This window comes from Myotis lucifugus, unplaced genomic scaffold, assembly GCF_000147115.1.
Source record: "Myotis lucifugus unplaced genomic scaffold, Myoluc2.0 scaffold_160, whole genome shotgun sequence".
Lineage (NCBI taxonomy): Eukaryota > Metazoa > Chordata > Mammalia > Chiroptera > Vespertilionidae > Myotis > Myotis lucifugus.
In genome coordinates, this window is record NW_005871208.1 from 1,919,578 (window position 1) to 1,937,724 (window position 18,147).

General features: G+C 45.1%; 1 protein-coding gene across 8 annotated transcripts in view; it reads left to right on the forward strand.

The window, feature by feature from the left end:
• The first annotated feature begins 8,096 nt into the window (after nucleotides 1-8,096).
• PRR13 (proline rich 13) overlaps nucleotides 8,097-18,147 on the forward strand; it is a 17,954-nt gene continuing 7,903 nt past the window's right edge. The window contains exons 1-3 of one of the 8 annotated variants that reach the window (XM_014461780.2): nucleotides 8,097-8,172; nucleotides 8,790-8,828; nucleotides 9,364-9,749. In XM_014461780.2, coding sequence (XP_014317266.1) covers nucleotides 8,810-8,828; nucleotides 9,364-9,749 — 405 coding nt within the window. In that variant the 5' untranslated portion in view covers nucleotides 8,097-8,172; nucleotides 8,790-8,809. The other 7 variants (XM_014461782.2, XM_006095739.3, XM_014461781.2 and 4 more) reach the window with 7 other exon arrangements.

Consider the following 18,147-nt stretch of genomic DNA (forward strand, 5'->3'; position numbering starts at 1 on the left):
GTCAAGTAGTAATTACCTACAACAATGAAGGCTTGACTACAAGACTGCTCACAGAGACCACAAGGGGGCACCAAGAGTGTCTACCTCAGGTAATTGGGACACTTAACACGGAGAGCCACTCTATTGACTCAGCGAAGCATAATAAAATGCCAAGACAAAGAAACAGGCCACAAAGGACAGAACCGGAGGAAAGCACGCTACTGGATATAGAATTCAAAACCACACTTTTGAGGTCTCTCAAGAGGCTTCTAGAGGCTGTCGATAAACTTGATGAGATGTACAGGAAATCTAATGAGACCCTCGATGGTGTGATAAAGGACCAACTAGAAAGTAAGCATACACTGACTGAAATAAAGAATATTATACAGACTCCCAACAGCAGACCAGAGGAGCGCAAGAATCAAGTCAAAGCTTTGAAATGCGAGGAAGCAAAAAACACCCAACCGGAAAAGCAAAATGAAAAAAGAATCTGAAAATACGAAGATAGTGTAAGGAGCCTCTGGGACAGCTACAAGCGTACCAACATCAGGATCATAGGGGTGCAGAGATGAGAGAGAGCAAGATATTGAAAAGCTATTTGAAGAAATAATGGTAGAAACTTCCCCTACTTGGTGAAAGAAATAGATTTACAAGTCCAGGAAGCGCAGAGAACCCCAAACAAAAGGAATCCAAAGAGGACCACACCAAGACACATCATAATTAAAATGCCAAGAGCAAAAGACAAAGAGAGAATCTTAAAAGCAGCAAGAGAAAGAAACTCAGTTACCTACAAGGGAATACCCATACGACTGTCAGCTGATTTCTCAACAGAAAGTTTGCAGGCCAGAAGGGAGTGGCAAGAAATATTCAAAGTGATGAATTCCAAGAACCTACAACCAAGATTACTTTATCCAGCAAAGCTATCATTCAGAATTGAAGGTCAGATAAAGAGCTTCACAGATAAGGAAAAGCTAAAGGAGTTCATCACCACCAAACCAGTATTATATGAAATGCTGAAAGGTATCCTTTAAGAAGAGGAAGAAGAAGAAAAAGGTAAAGATACAAATTATGAACAACAAATACGCATCTATCAACAAATGAATCTAAGAATCAAGTGAATAAATAATCTGATGAACAGAATGAACTGGTGATTATAATAGAAACAGGGACATAGAAAGGGAATGGACTGACTATGCTTGGCCGGGGAAGGGGTGTGGGAAATGTGGGAAGAGACTGGACAAAAATCATGCACCTATGGATGAGGACAGTGGGTGGGGAGTGAGGGCGGAGGGTGGGGTGGGAACTGGGAGGAGGGGAGTTATGGGGGGAAAAAAGAGTAACAAATGTAATAATCTGAACAATAAAGATTTAATTATTTAAAAAAATAAATAAATAAAAGTCTATATCCAGAAAAAATATTAGGTGAAAAAACATCAGTGCTAGCCCGTTTGCTCAGTGGGTGGAGTGCCCTTGACCGGAATTGAACCTGGGACTTTGCAGTCCGCGCCTACGCTCTATCCGCTGAGCCAAACTGGCTAGGGCTGTTTCTTTCACACTGTACAAATCTGCTAAGCTCCACCTTACAAAAATAACCAGAATCTAACCATTCCCGATCATCTCCACAATTTCCATCCAAATCACCACCGTCCCTCCCCTGGACTACAACAGTAGCCTCCTAACGGGGCTCCCTGCTTCCACTTTAATCAGGTGTCCCTATCTTGTTTTATCACCACACAGTTGCCAGAATTTTTTTAACCATCTAAAGCATACAGTTCAGTACAATAAATACATTCACATTGTTGTTTAACCATCACCACCATTCTTCTCAGAACTTGTTTCATCTTTCCAAACTGAAACTGTGCCCATTAAACACTAACTCTCTGTTCTCCCCTGCCTCCAGTGCCTGGCGATTACTTCCTGTCTCTATGAACCTGACTACTCTAGGTACTTCATATACGTGGGATCATACAGAATTTGTCTTTTAGGGCCTGGCTCATTTCACTTAAAAGGTTCATCCATGTTGCAGCATGTGACAGGATTTCCTTCCCTTGTTAAAATTTTCTTTAAAAAAAATGTAATCTAAAAATATATTTTGTTGATTTTCAGAGAGAGGAACAGCAAGATAGAAACATCAATGAGAGAGAAACATTGATTGGCTGCCTCCTGCATGCCCCCTAATGGGGATCAAGCCCCCAACCCGGGCATGTGCCCTGATCAGGAATTGAACCATGACTTTCTGATTCATGGACCAACCCTCAACAACTGAGTCACTTCATTTAATTTTTTAAATTGATTTTTAGAGAAAGGAGGGGAGAAAGAGAGGGAGAGACACACACTGATGTGAGAGAGAAAGATGGATTGGCTGCTTCCTGCACCTGCCCCATTGGAAGATGGAACCTGAAACCTGGGTATGTGTCCTGACCGGGAATTGAACCCACCACCTTCTGGTGTATGGGACGATGCTCCAACCAACTGAGCACACTGGCCAGGGCAGGATTTCCTTTCTTTTAAAGCTGAATACTTTTCTATTGTACTTATATACCATATTTTGTTTTTCCATTCATCTGTTTATGGACATTGGGTTGCTTCTGCCTTTGGGGTATTATGAATAACTAAAGGCCCAGTGGACAAATTTCGTGCACTGGTAGGATCCCTAGCAGCTGCTGGATGCTGGCCGCCAGCTGGGGCCTCCCACCCTTCCCCCAGTGGGCCCCGCCCCCTGGTCAAACTCCCAGACAACTCCCGGTGGAGGGGACAATTTGCATAATATGCTTTTATTATATAGGATGTTTTTATGATTTTTAAAAAATGAAAATCAGATCATGTCATTCCTGTGCTCAAAATCCTCCAGAGCAAGCATGTCAAACTCGCGGCCGGCGGGCTGCATGCCTCATTTATGTAAATAAACGCGAGTTTGGCATGCTTGCTCCAGAGGCTTCCATTCACAATTAGTATAAGATCTGAACTCTTATCCACAGCTTCCAAAGATCTATAAATACTTGCACCACAGCTCCTCCCTTTACTTCATTTTTCTACATAATATACATCACTTTCTGACATTTTATTATATATTTATTTATCTTCCACAAGGATATTACTCCATGAAAGCGAGATGTTTTATTTTTTTCTACCGTGTTTTCGCTCTTTCTCCAGTGCTTAGAACAGTACCTGGCTAGCTTGAGAAATATTTGTTCAATGAATGAATGACAGAGCATGGTAAATAATTACTGGTTTAATGAATGAGCTGAAGTGAGCTTTAAAAGCATTCTTTTTTAAAAAATATATTTTATTGATTTTTTACAGAGAGGAAGGGAGAGGGATAGAGAGCTAGAAACATCGATGAGAGAGAAACATCGATCAGCCGCCTCCTGCACACTCCCCACTGGGGATGTGCCCGCAACCAAGGTACATGCCCTTGACTGGAATCGAACCTGGGACCCTTGAATCCGCAGGCCGACGCTCTATCCACTGAGCCAAACCGGTTAGGGCTAAAAGCATTATTTAAATAATCTGAGTTTAAGTCTGAGGAGAATTTTCCAACTAGCAGGTTGGTGAAGAGAGATATGGAAGATATTGGCAACTTATGAGGGTCCTGCACAGAGGTTAAAATTATTCTGGTCAAATAGTAATAATTCTTAATATTAATGAGAATTGTTATAGTATTGTTATAGTAACTGTTTATTATGTGACAAATACATGATTATCTCATCACAACCACCCTATGCAAAACCTGCGAATATAGAGGGACAGTTGTATTTTACAGATGAGGGAATCGATGGCTCAGAGGTTAAATAACTTATTCACAATGAGTGGTGAAGCCAGAATTTTAATCCAGGTGCTGGGAAAATTGGACAGGTACATGTAAAAAAAAATGAAAGTAGACCACCAACTTACACCATACACAAGAATAAATTCACAATGGATAAAAGACTTTAGTGTAAGTCGAAAAACCATAAAAATCTAAAAGAAGACATAGGCAGTAAAATCTCAGGCATCTCTTGTAGCAATATTTTTGCCGATATATCTTCTAGGGCAAGTGAAACAAAAGAAAAAATAAACAAATAGGACTACATCAAACTAAAAAACTTCTGCACACTAAAAGAAATAATCAACAAAATGAAAAGGGAACCCACTATATGGGAGAACATATTCACCAATGATACAACTGATATGGGGTTAATTTCCAAAATATATAAAGAACTTATACAACTGATACCAGGACAACAAACAATCCAATTTAAAATTGGACCAAGGGTGCCTGGCCGGCGTGGCTCAGTGGTTGAGCGTCAATATGAACCAGTAGGTCATGGTTCGATTCCGGGTCAGGGCACATGTCCAAGTTGCCGGCTCCATCACCAGTGTGGAGGGGGAGGGGAGGGGATGTGCAAGAGGCAGCCAATCAATGATTCTCTCTTATCATTGATGTTTCTATCTCTCCCTCCTTTTCCCTTCCTCTCTGAAATCAATGAAAATGTATTTTAAAAAATATATAAATTAAAAAATAAAAATATAAGTGGGCAAAGGACCTGAATAGATTCTTCTCCAAAGAGGACATACAGATGGCCAATAGAAATATGAAAAATACTCAAGGTCACTAATCATCAGAGAGATGCAAATTAAAATCACAATGAAATATCACCTCGAACCTGCTAGAATGGCTACCATCAATGAATCAGCAAACAACAAGTGCTGGAGAGGATGTGGAGAAAGGGGACTGTTGGTGGGAATGCAGACTGGTGCAGCCACTGTGGAAAACAGTATGGAGTTTCCTCAAAAAATTAAAAATGGAACTGCCTTTTGACCCAGCAATCCCACTTCTGGGAATATTTCTTAAGAATCCCAACACACCAATCAGAAAGAATATATGCACTCCTATACAGTATTCATAGCAGCAGTATTTACAATAGCCAAGATCTGGAAACAGCTCAAGTGTCCATTGGTAGGTAGATGTGTGGATAAAAACATTGTAGTACATTTACACAATGGAATACTGTGTGACTGCAAAAAGGAAGGAACTCTTACTTTTGCAACAGCATGGATGGAGATGGAGATTATTATGCTTAGTGAAATAAGCCAGTCAGAGAAAGACAAATATCATATGATCTCACTTATATATGGAATCTGACGAACAAAATAGAACCAGAGAACTAGATACACGGACTCACAGATGTCAGAGGGGAAGTGACTGGGGCAGACATGGTGAAAGAAGGTGAAGAGAACAGCCAAAGAGCTTTTTTGCATAGCCTATGGACACAGACAACAATGTGGTGAGAGCCAGAGGGAGGGGAGGGCAAAATCTGGGTGGAAGGAGACAAAAAAAATTTAATTTAATTTTTAAATATATTTTTATGGATTTCAGAGAGGAAGGGAGAAGGAGAGATAGAAACATCAATGAGCCCCAGCTGGTTTTGCTCAGTGGATAGAGCGTCGGCCTGTGGACTGAAGGTTCTCGGGTTCGATTCCAGTCAAGGGCACATGCCCAGGTTGCAGGCTTGATCCCCAGTAGGGGGCATGGAGGAGGCAGCCGATCAATGATTCTCTCTCATCATTGATATTTCTCTCTCTCTCTCACTCTCCTTTCCTCTCTGAAATCAATAAAAAATACATAAATAAAAAAGAAACATCGCCAAAACCGGTTTGGCTCGGTGGATAGAGCGTCGGCCTGCGGACTGAAGGGTCCCAGGTTCGATTCCGGTCAAGGGCATGTGCCTTGGTTGCGGGCACATCCCCAGTGGGGGGTGTGCAGGAGGCAGCTGGTCGATGTTTCTCACTCATCGATGTTTCTAGCTCTCTATCCCTCTCCCTTCCTCTCTGTAAAAAATCAATAAAAAATATATTTAAGAAAAAAAAGAAACATCAATGAGATAGAATCATTTGATTGGCTGTCTCCTGCACGCCCCCTACTGAAATTGAGCCTGCAACCTGGGCATGTGCCCTTGACCAGAATCAAACCTGGGACCCTTCAGTCCATAGGCTGACACTCTATCCACTGAGCCAAAGTAGTTAGAGCTAAAAAAATTTTTTTAATAGCATCATGCCCATTATCAATAATTTTTTCAAACTCGATAATCTTCCAAGAAAGAAATAATGTAGATATAAATTGCCCTAGAGCTTAAAAAAATAGAAAATGTTCTAATTCATCTCAAATATTTAGCACAAACCTGGTAAAAATATATCAAAATGGCTTTCTCTGCAGATAGTGCTCTCGCAAACATGGTGAACGTTCCTAAAACCCACCAACTTTCTGTAAGAAGTGTGGCAAGCATCAACCCCAGAAAGTAACACAGTACAAGATGGGCAAGGATTCTCTGAATGCATAGGGAAAGCGGCATTATGACAGGAAGCAGAGTGGCTATGATGGGCAGACTAAGCTGATTTTCTGAATAAAAGGCTAAAACTACAAAGAAGATTGTGCTGAGGCTTGAATGCATTGAGCCCAACTGCAGATCTAAGAGAATGCTGGCTATTAACACGTTAAGCGCCAAGCCTGTTTTGTCTTCCTTTCCGTTTAGCCCAAGATATCCGATTTCACCGATATGCTGGCGGCACCAGTGACTGACTGGTCTGGTCCGGACAGAAAGTATAGTGTCAGTCACCAGTGACTGACATGATGCTTACCGTGTTAAGAGATGCAAGCATTTTGAACTAGGAGGTGATAAGAAGAGGAAGGGTCAAGTGATCCAGTTCTAAGCTTCATATTTTGTTTTATTATATGACAACTAGAGGCCCAGTGCATGGATTTGTGCACCGGTGGGGTCCCTGGCTTCAGGGCTTGGGCTGGGTAGGGACCCTGGGAGGGCTCCAGGGAGTGTCCAGCCTGTCTCGCCCAGTCCCGAATGGCCGGACCCCAGCAGCAAGCTAACCTACCAGTGGGAGCGTCTGCCCCCTGGTGGTCAGTGCATGTCATAGCGACTGGTCGAATGGCGGAACCAACGGATCGGACACTTAACATATTAGGCTTTTATTATATAGGATAAAATCTTAATATGTTCACTTAAAAATATATCAAAATGGACTGTGATTATGTAAAATACTATCATTGGGGAGGTCAGATAAAGGGTACATGGGAATTCTACTATTTTTACAGCTTCTTGTGAGTTTAAAAATATTTCAAAATAAAAAGTATTTAATAAATCTATTAAAGTTTTTAGTTCAAAATGGCAAACTCAGTTGAGACCAATTTTTGTAAAATATTCTTAAGTATGCTTAAGAAGAATGAGTATTTTTAAACTTTTGGGTGCATGGTTCTATATATATTCACTAAATCACGCTTGTTAATTGTGTTTTACAAAAACAAAACAAAACAAAGGCCATTGCAGCAATCCAGTCAGGAGATGACGGTAGCTTGGGAGCAAGGAAGATGAAGAGAAGTGCAGGGTTCCACAGTGCAGTGGTGTTGCACAAGGGTTGGGAAGAAGCGACCGAGAGAGCAGAGCCATCAAGGGTGACCTCCTTGGGTCTCTGGTTTATGCAGTTCGATAGCTGGGAGTGGGTGTGTCCACATAAAGTATTTGAGGATCTTTCCTGAGCCACTTCCCTGATTTCGCCTGGAAGAGGGTCCTTCACTTAGCCTAGGTGGCTCCTAGTTTCTGCAATTTGACAGGTGGCGGAGCTATGCAATGGAGATGGGGCATCCTAGGAGAGATTAGGACATCTATTTCCGGCAACAACGTTTCTTTACTTCCCACGGCAACTAAGAGGGAGGTGGCAATATTGAGGCTGGTGCTGAGACTCAGCGCTTCCCCTCGTCCCTAAGCGCTCTGCATATACCACAGGGTACCGCATTCACATTATAAGGTGTTGCACCCCCTGGACGAGAAGCTCAGGGGGCAGGTGCTGAATTTCTTCTTCGTATCTTAAGGGCTGTGCCCAGAAACCGGTTTCTCCCTCTCCGGACCAGTCTCTCCCAGCCCCACACCTAGGAATTTCCGCCCCGCCCGCCCCTCCGCCCACCCCTCCGGCCCGCCTCGCCCTGAGAGTGCCCGGCCCCGCCCCTATTGCAACCGCAGCCGGCTAGCCTGGCAGGGACTAGAGTAATTGACGGGCGTTTTCTCCAATCACAACGCCGAACGACCACATAATTACCAATTAGGCGGTAGCAGAGGCGGGTGCCGGAGCGGAAGCGGTGGGGGCGTGACCAGGAAGTGAGAGAGGAAGTGAGAGCGGAGCCTGAGAAGGACCAGCTGAGCCCAGGTGGGGTTGTAAAGGTGACGGCGCCTCCGGGTTCCCCAGTTTTCTCCCTTTCCCGCTCCTGGGTCAGGGGTCCGTTCGCAGCTGGGAGCCAGGGTCTCCATGTGCTCTCTTTAATGGGCAAGGGTGTGGGTCTACATATGTAAACAGTGGAGGGTCTTTTCTGAGCCACCTTCCTGGTTTTTTCTCTTACACCTTCCAGGTTTGGCTTGGAGGAGGGTCCTTCTCTTAGCCTGGGTGGGGGTGCTGTCCCCTGTCCCCGCGGGGGGATGGTGGTGAAGTTGTTTAAAATCCTTCTTGAATCTGTGGGTGGTTAAAGTCACGGACACAGAAAGGGAGATGAGTGATGGGGATTGCGAAGTTCGCGGAGGTGGAGACCTCCCGCTGTGGACCGAGGTAGTGGACGGCGGAGCTGCCCTGGGAGCTGGGTTCCCGTGGTTAGGGGACTAGGAATAAAATGGGTATTGAGGGCGAAGGAACAGTGGAAGAAACACGTGTTAGGTGGGGGTCATGGTGGTTGTCGGAGCCCACTGTAGAGCTGGAGGCTTTGGGGTGGGGCGCGGTCCCTAAATCCCCTCCCCACCTCCGGGCGGTCAGCTTTTTGCCTTCTTTCTCCTCAGGCTGTAGCGAACACCTGACCATGTGGAATCCCAGTGCCGGTAGGTGTTTGGGGTGCTCTCTTCCCCACCCCAACCCCTTTCCAAATGGGCCCCACAACAGGACGTCTCTGTTTTCCTTCCACCTCTCCCCTCATCTGCAAAGGCCACGTCCCTAGACTATGGCTGACCCATGCTTTTGTCTTTCCTTCGAGTTCACCATCTCCCTCTCTTCCCAGCGGGAGAGGGACATGACCTTTTATCTCTTCTACGTGGATTTGTTTCCCTTACCTTCCATTCTCCTTCCTCACTTTTCCATTTCCCTTTAAGTATTGAGTGAGAAACTGAATCCCTGCCTTTTTGTTATTTGTTGTCAGAGGCCCTGGGTAATCCTAATCTTTTATTTTTAATTTTTTTGCTTTATTGATTCAGGTATTACATATGTGTCCTTTTCCCCCCATTGCCCCCCATCCCCCCACTCATGCCCTCACCCCCCCCTGTTGTCTGTGTCCATTGGTTAGGCTTATATGCATGTATACAAGTCCTTTGGTTGATCGGGTAATCCTAATCTTAATTTCTTCTTTGCTTCTTCCACCAGGGCAGCCAGGGCCAAATCCATATCCCCCTAATGTCGGGTACCCTGGAGGTTCCAATCCTGCCCATCCACCGCCTGTCAATCCTGCCTTTCCTCCGGGCCCGTTTCCTACTCCCCTTGGCCCCTTTCCCACTCCCCCAGGAGCTCCCCAGGGGAATCCAGCTTTCCCCCCAGTCGGGCCCCCTTATCCTGTGCCACCACCAGCATATCCAGGATACCAACCATCAGGCCCCTATCCCCCTCCATATCCACCACCTGCCCCTGGCATGCCTCCTATTAATCCCTTGGCTCCTGGCATGGTAGCACCAGGAATGGTGACGGACAAGAAGATGCGGAAGAAAATGAAGAAAGCTCAAAAAAAGTCGCAGGCGCACCATAAGCATGGCAAGGTCAGTGCCCTCTGGAGCTTGGCTAGGAAGGGGTGCCCCCTCAGAGAGACTAGGCAAGTAGGGGGTGACTGAGGGGGATTCACAGTCTGAGGACATGGGGCAGTGATTGTGTTGCTCTGGTGATGGTTCTTCCTTTTTATAAAGGACTAGAGGCCCAGTGCACGACTTCGTGCATGGGTGGGGTCTGGCCGGCCTACCCCATGGGGTGGAGGGGCGGTAGGGGGTGGGGTAGGGCCTGCCAGGGGAGGGGCCGAGAGTGGTTGGCCCACCGGCCCTGCCCCCTGGTCGAACTCCCAGTCAAGGGGATATTTGCATATTAGCCTTTTATTATATAGGATTCCCACTGGGAAGAATCTGATAATTTTGAAAAGAAATATTAAGCTAATTGGGCTTTCTACAGGTGAGGGGCTAGGCCAGTGATGACGAACCTATGACACGCGTGTCAGAGGTGACACGTGAACTCATTTTTTTGGTTAATTTTTCTTTGTTAAGTGGCATTTAAATATATAAAATAAATATCAAAAATATAAATCTTTGTTTCCTATGGTTGCAAATATCAAAAAATTTCTATATGTGACCAGAGTTAAGTTAGGGTTTTTCAAAATGCTGACAGGCCGAGCTCAAAAGGTTCGCCATCACTGGGCTAGGCTGAGCCTTAGAATGGATCTCAGAATCAAAAGCCTTTCTTGTCTGCTTTTCTCTCTCCCAGAATTTTTGAACCCCTCCCTCACTCCCAGATGCGATTTTAATTGTATATACCCACTGAGGTGGTCAAATGTCCGTTAACAGGGTCAGCTTTTTTTTTTTTTAATCCTCACCGGAGGATATGCTTGCTGATTTGAGAAGGGTGGTGGTGAGAGAGAGTATTGCCTTCCATACGTGCCCTGACCGACTGGGGAATCAAACTCACAACCTTTTCCGTATACGGGACAACACTCCAACCAATTGAGCACACCCACCAGGGCAGTAGGGTCAGTCTTTTGACAAAACAGTCTTATATTATAATTAATAAATAATAATCTGGCCCTAGTTCCTGGAGTTCCTTTCTCTCCTTCAGGGTGTTGTGTTAATTACATAGGCCTTTTTGACCTGCCCACCCAGTGGGGAAATTGAGGACTAGTGATTCTCAGCCTCAAAACCTAAGTTTTATGCTCAGCCCCAAGGCTAAGTAAGTATCCTCATTCTACAGCAGTGGTTCTCAACCTTGGCTGCACATTAGAATCACCTGGGAATCTTTTTAAAATCCTGATTTCTGGGCCTCATCCTCCGGAAATTCTGTTTCTTTGTTACTAATGTTGTGGCCCCACCCCATAACAAAGAAACAGAAGGGTAAAGGGTAAAAGTAGTTCTCTGGACAACTCTGCAAGGATTGAATCAACCTGGATCTTGAGGAGGCCTTAATTAACATTTTACTGCTTAGTATTTATTTCCTTATGGCTTTGGGCACTAATTCCTGGTTCTGGATCTTTTGTAGAAGTCTGAGGAGAAGGAACGGTGAGATTGAATGGGGGATAAATTACCCTGGAGAGACTCCAAAATTGTTGTTGTTGTTTTTTTTAAAAAATAATCTTTTAGCCCTAGCCTGTTTGGCTCAGTGGATTGAGTGTTGGCCCTCGGACTGAAGGATTGTGGGTTTGATTCCAGTATAGGGCACATATCTCAGGTGCAGGCTTGATTCCCAGCCCTGGTTGGGGGAACCAATCGATGTGTCTCTCTCACATAGATGTTTCTCTTTCTCCCTGTCTCTCCTGCTCCCTTCACCAAAGATACCCTTGGGTGAGGACTAACAACAACAACAACAAAATCTTTTAGCCTGGCCAGTATTGCTTAGTGGTTGGGCATCAATCTATGAACCAGGAGGTCATGGTTTGATTCCCTGTCAGGGGGCCTATGCCCATGCCTGGGTTGTGGGCTCAATCCCCACTTTGGCCATGCAATCAATGATTCTCTTATTATTGATGCTTCTCTCTCTCTCTCTGAAATCAATATGTGTGTGTGTATACTTTTTTGTTAATTCTCACCTGAGGATATTTTTCCATTGATTTTTAGAGAGAGTGGAAGGGAGGGGGAGAGACAGAGAGAAACATCGATGTAAGAGAGAGATATCAATTGGTTGCCTCCCACACATGCCCCAACCAGGGCCAGGGATTGAGCCTGCAACTTTGGCATATTGGGATGATGCTCTAACCAACTGAGTTACCCGGCCAGGGTTCAAAATGTTTTCAATGACAGTTGTTGATGGGAGTATGCATGTAAAGTACCTCGACTAGGAGTCTCCCAACTTTCTATCCCACTTTCTCCCAATTAGGAAAAAGTAGAGATATAAATGCACACACAGCTGTTGTTTCTATTCACTTTTCTTAGGTTCATAGCCTCTAGAACAGTGGTTCTCAACCTGTGGGTCGCCAACCTGCGGGTCGCGACCCCTTTGGGGGTCGAACAACCCTTTCACAGGGGTCGCCTAAGACCATCGGAAAACACATATATAATGACATATTGTTTTTGTGATTAATCACTGCTTTAATTATGTTCAATTTGTAACAATGAAAATACATCTTGCATATCAGATATTTACATTATGATTCATAACAGTAGCAAAATTACAGTTATGAAGTAGCAACAAAAATAATTTTATGGTTGGGGTCACCACAACATGAGGAATTGTATTAAAGGGTCGCGGCATTAGGAAGGTTGAGAACCACTGCTCTAGGAACTTTCCATGCAGCTAATCAATGAGCATTTATAAGGAAGCAGCTATTCCCTAGCTTGTGCCTATAATTTATTCCTTGCATTGGCTTTGGTAAAGAAGGTTGGAAAACTTGCTCTATATGAAGTATGTTAAATTCTGTACAATGAATTAGGATGGTTTAATCCATTCCTATATCCTCACTGCTTAAGGAAATCCTTGCTTTTGCGATTTAAGGGACAATCTGGTTTAAAACTCCTGACCTTCTTATGTACCTGAGTGGCAGGGTAGAGAATCAAAGAATGTCCCATGGAGTGATCAAATGTCATTTGGATTGGATGCTATCTCCTTTTCCCCTTTCCCCTTGCAGCACTCCTCCTCCTCCTCTTCCAGCAGTGACTCTGACTGAATACAGGGTCTGGACCCTACCTTCAAGTCTCTCCAGTTCTGCTCTCCCATCAAGCTTCAATGCCATCTTGCACTGGGGAAAATTAGCCATTGTGCCCCCCTACCCTCTACCCCAATCTGAGACTCACTCTGCTGTTCAGCCCTAACTGCTTAGGGGAAATGGGAAAAGAATTGCCATGGGCTAGCAAAGGCCGTCTTCACAGTGCTTGGATAGAGCTTTTAGCTGATGAGGTTTAAGGAGAACTATTTTTTGAAGACGGTGAAACCTTTGAGCTAAATGCTGAAAATAAGTCTAAAGAGCTAGAAAATGTGATTTTTAACTTTCTTTTGTAATATTTGTAGTTGGGGAGGTGTTGTGGAAACTTAATTGTGGGAGAAAAACGAACTACTTTTTTTTTTTTTAATTGTGGCATGCTTGGCCAATTTAATGGCAAATATATTTCCCTGCAGACCTTTAATTGATTGCACTAACTGCAAGGCTGCTGGGAAGTAGAGTCCATTTGTTGATGAGTTCTGACTGCCATTTTGGAATTTAATCTCTATTCTTTAGTTCAGTATGCTATTTTCAGGTCCTCCCCACATTCTCCAACTCTCAATCCAAATAAAGCTGTTTGTCCTGGTCTCTGCACACCTGTGCCATTACCTTGGTTGGGCCTAGTACATTCCACTACTTTTGCTGCCCTTCCACAGTCGCTTTAAAGTGTATCAGTTTGCCCTGGCTGGTTTGGCTCAGTGGATAGAGTGTCAGCCTATGGACTGAAGGGTCCTCGGTTCGATTCCAGTTAAGGGCACATGCCAGGTTTCGGGCTCGATCCCCAGTGGGGGGTGTGCAGGAAGCTTCCAATCAGTGATTCTCTCTCATTGATGTTTCTATCTCTCCCTCTCCCTTCCTTTCTGAAATCAATAAAAATATATTTTAAAAAAATAAAGTGTATCAGTTTTATAGTAAGGAACCAGAGCATTAGTGAACAAGAGACCATACTGTCTCTATGTTTCTTAAGTGGGAGGAACCTTCAAAATTGGTTCAGGCTTGGTGGAATGAATATTTATGTCTTCTTTTTAATGAATGGGTATAGGTCTTTGGCATAAGTTTTTGTATCTGCTACAGAGGTTCTCAGCCCTGGTTGCCCTTTACCTATCAGAAAGTAATTTAGGACTTTGTCCCAAATCTATTGAATACGACTCTTTAAGGCTGGGATTCTATAAGTCAGTATTTTAAAGAAACTGTTTGATTCTGATGCACAGCTAGAATTGAGGGCCACTGGTTCACTCTGTGCCATGCACAGTACTACACATCAGGTTCTCAAAGATCTGTTGAGTAGAGGAAAAAGACATCTAAGATAATCTATATATATAAAAGCCCAGCGACCAGAACGGTCAATGAGGGGTGGCTATGACGTGCAGCAGTCAATCAGCCTGATCCGGGCTCCTGTCGGGCCCCCAACACCCTGGTGGGGGCTGGGCCAGATGGCCAACCGCCCTCGGCCCCTTCCCTGGCAAGCCCAGCCCCTGATCGGCCCCCTCACCCCATCTGGGGGTAGTCAGCCAACCGCCTGTGGCCTGTACTCATTCTACGCCTGCCGGCCAGGCCGGCCAGAGCCCCCCATGCACAAATTCATTCACTGGGCCTCTAGTTCATTAATAAAGACAGATGGGGGGTCCGGAGGGAAATAAACCTAGAAATAACTGGGAAGGGAAGGAGGAATCAAGGATGACTTCACAGATCAGAGGGATATGATGTGAGAGAGATTAGATAGGCCATTGCTGGCTTTGAAGATGGAATGAGGCCAACAGCAAAGGAATGCTGGCAGCGAAGAAATGCAAAGATGGAAAAGGCAGGGAAACATTCTATTCTAGTCTCTAGAAGGAACCGACCCTTCTAACTTTGATTTTATTCCCATAACACTCATTTCAGACTTCTAACTTCCAGAATTGTAAGTGAATAAATTTGTGGTGGTGTAAGCCACAAAATGTGTGGTAATATGTTACAGTAGCAATAGAAAACTAATATGCTTACTATAAAATAAAAAAAGTGATTGTGATAAAGAAAAAGATGACTTCATAGGAAAAGTGACATTACAACTTTTCAAATACCTCTTGCGCCTTGAGTGTGAAAAATATAAGTGGGAAAAATGAGATTTACCAGGTGAATGGCAGAGAGGAGCTGGGAAGGGAACGTGCTTAGATGCATATTCAGAAAGCTCCATAGTATATTTTGGAATCAGGTATCCCAGAATGATTTTCTGGAAAATTGTTTATTGAGGAAATATTGTATTCTGGGTGCTGAATGAGCAAGTCCCTTTCAAAAGGAGGTTTTCCATCTTCATTTCTGAATATGATAGCAACCTTGGTTACACGGGGAGAATTATATCTACCTGGATCACTGTTACGGTTGTATTTAATCGCCATTGTTACTTCTGTGGGAGCAATACATTTTGCTGCTGCTTCAGATTGGGCTTCCTTTTCTACCTCATGTAGCATCTTGTATGATTTTGTTAATTCACTTACTTCATGCATGAGGTTGTTGATGTTGATCATGAGTCTTTCTGAGCAGCCCTGGTTTTCTGGCATTGCTAATCTTTTACTTGTAGCTTCGGCTGTATCCAAAATAGAGAGTTGAGCAAACTTCCGAGAAACACCATCCGAAGGATGTAAAGTTCCAGTACGGTGATAAACTTGTCCGTGTATTCTAAAACAGTATGGCCCATATCCTGATGGCGATGCAATATTTGCACCCATGGAAGTAAAAGCAAAAGAACTATTTATGGAACGAATATTTTCCATGAAATTTTTCCTGTCAGAATCTTCGTTTGTCATTAATCTTTTTAAATATGCTGGGTAATCTGGAAAATGTATATCATTTGGACAGACTTTCCCTTTGCTACAACATCGAGTAAATTTCCCATCGGATGGTTTTTCATCAGAGAAATTTAGTGATAGGTAAAATTCACATCGAACAGTCATTCCACCACAACTATGTTCGAGGATTGCATCCTCATGTACTCCATTTTTGCTGAGAAGGCAGTTCCTACCGGTATTGGTAGTACTTGTTGATGACTGTTCTCTAGACATATTCTGTAGTCGCCACCGCCTTCTTTCAACTTCAAAGGCACGTTGGTCTTTAGACATTTTCTGTCGATAACACCGGTGTTTTTCAGCATCAGAGCGACGTTTTTCTAGTAGCTGGTGTTCAGATACATCCTGTCGCAGGTGCCGCCTTCTTTCAAGATCAGACGCACGCTGCTCTGCAGACACTTTCTGTCGATAACGCCGGCATCTTTCGGCTGCAGAGCTACGTTGTATCAACAGTTGTTCTTTAGACATAGTCCCACCTCTCTACTGTCACGATCTGAGATGCAGGTGAATGAGAGTCCTGGCTATCTGACCAATGGCTGATTCTGGCTGATTCTGTGGGGGTAGGACTTCCTCCTCCCTGCTGTCAGTTTCCACAGCTGTGATGAGGAAGCTGGGGTGATGAAGCTGCGCCTTCCAAGCCGCCCTCTCTCTCGCTCTGTTCTATGTCCAGCGGTCTCCTGCTCTGCCAAGTCCTCCAAACCTCCCGCTCTCCGCTGGCAAGGTCCCGGGAGCCCATGGGCGTGGCTAGGTGCAGGCAGTCTCGCCTCCCCGACCGGCGAAAGTCCCTGCAGCCCGTGGGCATGGCTATGGCCTTGCCTCCTGGAGCTGGCGAAGGTCCTGGGAGCCCGCGGGTGTGGCTAGGCACAGGCGGCCTGGCCTCCCTGACTGGCGAAAGTCTCGGGAGCCCACAGGCATGGCTAGACGTGGGCGCCTCGCCTCCCCGGGAGCCTGGGGGTGTGGCTATGGCCTCGCCTCCCTTGGCTGGCGAAGGTCCTGGGAGCCCGCAGGCGTGGCTAGGCGCAGGCGGCCTCGGCTCCCCAACCGGCAAAAGTCTTGGGAGCCCACGGCTGCAGGCGCCATCACCTCTTGGGGCACCTGACACCTGCATATGCAAGTTAACCGCCATCTTTGTTGGGTTAATTTGCATAGTCACTGTGATGGGCTGCATATGCAAGTTAACCGCCATCTTTGTTGGGTTAATTTGCATAGTCACTGTGATGGGCTGGTGGGCATGGCTTGAGCGTAGCAGAGGGATGGCTAATTTGTATGTTTCTCTTATTATGTAGGATGGGAGCATAGTACAGGCCCTTTTTTGAACCTAAAATTTTCTCATTTAATTATATATCTTGGAGTTGATTCCATTTCTGTGTCTATGTATGTGTGTGTATATTTTATGTAGATAACATTGATTGTTTTAACAGCATTTAATTTATTCAACCACTCTTTTATTGCTGGAATGTTTTATTGTTTCTAGTGTTACTATACACTTAATCTGCTGCAGTGAACATTTTGGTACATATATCTTTGCCAGAGATTCAAAATTGGATGCCCATGGCTATATCTGACTATGAGACTCCTTTTTTTTTGAGGGACCACTCTGCATTAAATATCAGCCATTTTCAACAAAGGCTCAGATTTCAAGCTGGAAACTAGCTTGTGGACCCACATTTCTTTTTCTTTTTAATTTTTTTTTTTATTTCTTAAAGTATTACAAAGAGTATTACGCATGTCTCCTTTTTCCCCTCCCTTGACATTCCCCTGGCTTCCCCCACCCCGCAGTGTCTTGTGTTCATTAGTTATTCTCATATGCATGCATATAAATCCTTCGGTTGATCTCCTACCCCCACCAACATTCCCCAGGGTTCCCACTGTAGTTTGACAGTCTGCTCAATGCTGCTTTGCCGGAATATCCATTTTTTGTTCATCAGTCTATAATGGTCCTTATTATCCATAAATGAGCGAGTTCATGTGGTATTTTTATCAGCTTCCCAGGGGCTGTTTCAGTCTCACAGGGGCCATCTCAGCCTCACAGGGGCTGTCCCAGCCTCACAGGGGCCGTCTCAGCCTCACAGGGGCCGCCTCAGCCTCACAGGGGATGCCTCAACCTCACCGGGGCTGTTGCAAGCTCACCGAGGCAGTCTCAACCTCACCGGGGGCCGTCTCAACCTCACCAGGGCCGATTCAGCCTCACTGGGGCCGTTTCAGCCTCACAGGGTCCGATTCAGCCTCACCAGGGCCATCTCGACCTCACCGGTGCCGTCTCGACCTCACCTAGGCTGATTCAACATCACCGGGGCCGTCCCAGCCTCATTGGGGCTGTCCCAGCCTCACCGGGGCCGATTCAACCTCACCGGGGCCGATTCAACCTCACCGGGGGCGTCCCAGCCTCACCGAAGCCGTCCCAGCTTCACAGGGGCGTCTCGGCCTCACCGGGGCTGTCCCAGCCTC